The 3945-nt window shown below is 34.0% G+C and overlaps 1 protein-coding gene across 1 annotated transcript; it reads left to right on the top strand.

Annotated features, from left to right (window-relative positions):
* Positions 1-265: 265 nt before the first annotated feature.
* LOC105793582 (VAN3-binding protein) lies at positions 266-2712 on the top strand. The gene is made up of 8 exons (XM_012622470.2): positions 266-479; positions 598-675; positions 805-873; positions 987-1344; positions 1786-1953; positions 2080-2129; positions 2267-2315; positions 2461-2712. The coding sequence occupies exons 1-8, from the start codon at positions 300-302 to the stop codon at positions 2679-2681; spliced, it is 1173 nt and encodes a 390-aa protein (XP_012477924.1). The 5' UTR covers positions 266-299; the 3' UTR covers positions 2682-2712.
* The last annotated feature ends 1233 nt before the right edge of the window (positions 2713-3945 follow it).

The raw sequence follows: 3945 nt of genomic DNA, 5'->3' as shown, positions 1-3945 counted from the left end.
ACTCCCCATCTCTCTGTCTGTCCTTATTTTTTTTTTCAGAAACCTTTCTGTCAGCAAGGGTGGACACAAACAAGCTGTACGCATATAATAAGATATACTTCATTGATTTGACTTTAATATGTTAAAATTCATCAAAGCCCACCTACCGTAATGACATAAAGTGGCACGTGAACCCCACCCCCACATCATAGCATTAAGCTCATCGATGCTGATTTAGGCGTTACATATTTTCCTATTAGTAAGAGAGGTTCATTTATCAGTCTGCTAAGCTCACTTCTAACATATTCACCCCTAATTGCATGGATTTCAATTCCACACCATCGCCTTCTGAGGCATGTCACGAGACCATGGATTTTCTGTCGCGTACATGGTGCAACTTTGCAGTTCAAGCTCTGCAGCCTCAGCTGCATGATCAATCGATTGTTGTCTTAGACAATCAAATCAAGGCACTTGAGAGTGAAACCTCATTGTCTTTTACGGTGAATTTGAAAGTGCTAAAAGATGTTATATATATTTATATATATTTGATTGCTGCAAATATTGCATGTCTACGGTATAGAAAAAAAGAAGTTGAATTCAAGTTTTTGTGACTGGCAGAATACGGAGAAAAGCGCAAAGATTGATGCTACTGATTTCAAGTCGTCTTTGCCACCATGGAAGTCTGATGATGTGAAGGTAATTAAATCTATCATTATGTTCCATAAAAGCTACGTACTGGAAATGGCATTGTTAAAGAAATACTTATTTTTCTTAATTATTTTCTTATCTTGAAGTGAAGTTATTGATTGTTCATGTTATCTTCAGTCATGGATATGGATGCAACAAGCAATGCATCCAGAGCTGAATTACAACAGCTGTTTTCGAAAGAAATGGGTAGGCGTTTACAATACAATCTATATAGGTGTTTAATTTTGTGGGCGAGAGGGGAAAGAATCATACTACTCAGAATTTATTTTTAGCATAAATCCTCGTGTATATGCTCTCAGATGCCCTGGAAGATAGTCCCTTTCAAGGGTGTCTCAATCAAGAAATGGATGAAGGAGATGAAAGGAAAGAGAAAGGAAAAGGATAGATTACAAAGAGCAGAAGTGCAGTCAGCAATATCAGTGGCAGGCTTAGCAGCAGCACTGGCTGCAGTTGCAGCCGAGAACTCCAAAAGGGAATATTGTAGCCCAACCAAGGAGGCGGCAGTAGCCTCAGCAGCTGCTCTTGTTGCGGCTCAATACGCCAAAGTGGCAGAAGCAATGGGGGCAAAGAAAGAGCAGCTCGGCAGTGTTATAGCTTCGACCATGAGTGGTACAACTGCGAGTGAGATCTTAACACTAACTGCTGCAGCTAATACTTGTGAGTATAAATGTATATGATATATCTGAAGCATTTGACAACACATGATATGCACAAGAATCAAATATTTGCAGATGAAGGATATAAGCAGACATTTATATATCACCTGCAATGAGACATTACCATTATTATTTTGCAGTTGCGGATCTTTTTACAATGATATCCATCGCAGTTAACCTTCATAGTATGTGTTATTTTAAATACAAAATATATATATATCATGGTGTATGTACATGGCTAATTGTTATTGGATTCATAACTGCCACTTCCAACAATAATACCTCTATGGTTTGAATTTGAATCCTCTCTTTAAGAATGCAATAAACCTTACACTGCAGCGAAAACTTGTTAATTATACATAAAACTTCTTTTTTATGTATATATTAGTTGCTATACAATGTAAACCGCACTTAATCTTTAACATAATCTTAACTGTTGTAGCATTAAGAGGAGCTGCTATCCTTAAAGCAAAAACAGGATGCAAGAACAGATTCAATGGTAGTGCCCCACTGCTTCCATTTGAGGACAGCAACGATCTTCCATTTGAGTTTGATAAATGCAGGTCAATGCTAGCAAAGGGCGCTGAGCTTGGTGTAGAAACACCAGATGGTTAGTAGACTGTTTCTTTTTTTTTTTTGTCACTTCTCTAAAACAATATAAGCAATCGGTAACTGGACTCTGCTATATTGGATTTGAGAAAATAATTTACTTATTTGGAGGTTTGATTCTGAACAGGGAAATACATGGTTCGATGGGCCTCCATAGACCTCGATGGTGATTCAAAGGTGAGATAGTGCGGAAGGCTCCACTTTGGTAATTAGCAATAAATTAAATGCTTTCTTGGCGTGCAAATATTTATTCATTACAACTAGCTGATAACCAAGGTGATAATCAAGTTTTCATTCATAATAATGCTTTGCAGGTTATTATTAAACTAAGGAAGCTAAGCCTGTTCAAAAGCAAGAAAGAACGTGAGCCTCATAATTTTATCATTTCCAGTCCTCCCTCTCTTTTTTTCTTTTCAAAAAGTACTCTATAATTATTTAACTAAAAAAGTTTTTTTTTTTAAATTTAAGTCACATGGATTTTGATGAAAGTCCGGATTCATTAATTCAGGCATTATACTGGGCCTGCATGCTGACTTGTATAGAGATCCTGAAGCTGATGAGACTACTGACACATGTTACGTAATCGTCTTGACGACAAATTCGGGAATGGTTAAACTTGACATGGTAGATGATTACCAGCTTTATAAGACATGGTCTACAACCATTTATGACATGCTTATGATTTCCACTTCTCTTACCAAATATGATCTTCAGTTCTACAAAAACTGAAGTTACCGTGCTTCTTGGTCATGTGCTGCATCTGTAATATCTTTGTATATTGATTTACTTTGGAATAACTCTTGTTGGACAATCATAAGGAATTTGTTGTTAGATTATCGGACACTTATTCAAGTTGATGGTTACAAGAATTGTCAAATCTTGTTTGTAATCGTCTCGGCCCTTTAGATCTATTCTGCTAATTAACTACAATATATATATATATATATATATATATATATATTATGTTAGCGCTGCTGGGGTTGCACTGTGAATCACAGTTCACTTTTCAACTGAAATTTATGACATGTAAGTAAGATTATATTTGATGATGAGATTTCATCAAATAAGACTATTGTAACGATCCGATTTTAGGCGGTGCCAGAAAATATAGTTTCAGAACTTCATTTACGTAAATTAGGACCGTAAGGATGAAATAAAAATTAATAAACTTATTAAGAAAATATATTGAAGTTCGGTTATGTAATTTAATTGAGAAAATTGTAAAAGTTCATGTAACAGCTTATTTTCAGTGAAATCAAAATAGTAGTTTCGAGACCACAAATCCTACGCGAAAATATTTATTTTATTATTTTAATGTCTACGGTAGGTTAGTAGTGTCGTATAAAAATTTCGTTAAGAAATTTTAACGTTTGCATGCTTAATTAAGTAAAAAAGGCTAAATCGTATAAGCTGCAAAAGTAGAGTTCTAATAGTTAAAGGTATCTATTAGCTATGGAATTAAATTGTTAAGGGACTTATGTTGTAATTAGACCATTGTTATTATGATTTGACATTTATGGACATGAATTAGGTGATTTTAATGTTAAAATACAAGGTTATTTCTATATATTAAAAAATATATCATAATTAAACTAAGTAAAAATTTGTATCATCTTCAACCTTTGTTTATTCCACCGAAAATTAGAAGGAAAATCCTCCATTTTAGTATCTTGAGCATTTGGTCATCTCTCTCTTGCATGTAAATATAATTTTGTCTCGTTTTTAATGTTTTTTTTATGTTTTCGGGATTGTTGTAGCTTAATCTAGCCATCTGAGGGACTAATTTCCCAAAATATTAAAGGGTTAGGGTTTTACTCATGAATGTGTTTGTGTGATTTTTGAAGTTTGATGGATGAAAATGAATCTTTGTTGTTAAATAAACAACTTTTGTAAAGTAATTTTTGATGAAATTATCATTTAGGGATTATTATGTAAAAGTGGTAAAATGTTATGATGAAATTGTGAATTAATGCTCTTTTTTAGGTTGATATGA

Source organism: Gossypium raimondii, chromosome 8 (genome assembly GCF_025698545.1).
Source record: "Gossypium raimondii isolate GPD5lz chromosome 8, ASM2569854v1, whole genome shotgun sequence".
Taxonomy (NCBI): Eukaryota; Viridiplantae; Streptophyta; class Magnoliopsida; order Malvales; family Malvaceae; genus Gossypium; species Gossypium raimondii.
This window is presented reverse-complemented; position numbering and strand designations above follow the sequence as displayed.

Bases quoted from the DNA above. Each gene is read 5' to 3' on its own strand.
- LOC105793582 (XM_012622470.2), top strand. From the start codon at position 300: ATGGATTTCAATTCCACACCATCGCCTTCTGAGGCATGTCACGAGACC. The intron at 480-597 runs GTGAATTTGAAA...TGTGACTGGCAG, and splicing joins AAACCTCATTGTCTTTTACG to AATACGGAGAAAAGCGCAAA. The intron at 1,345-1,785 runs GTGAGTATAAAT...TAACTGTTGTAG, and splicing joins AACTGCTGCAGCTAATACTT to CATTAAGAGGAGCTGCTATC.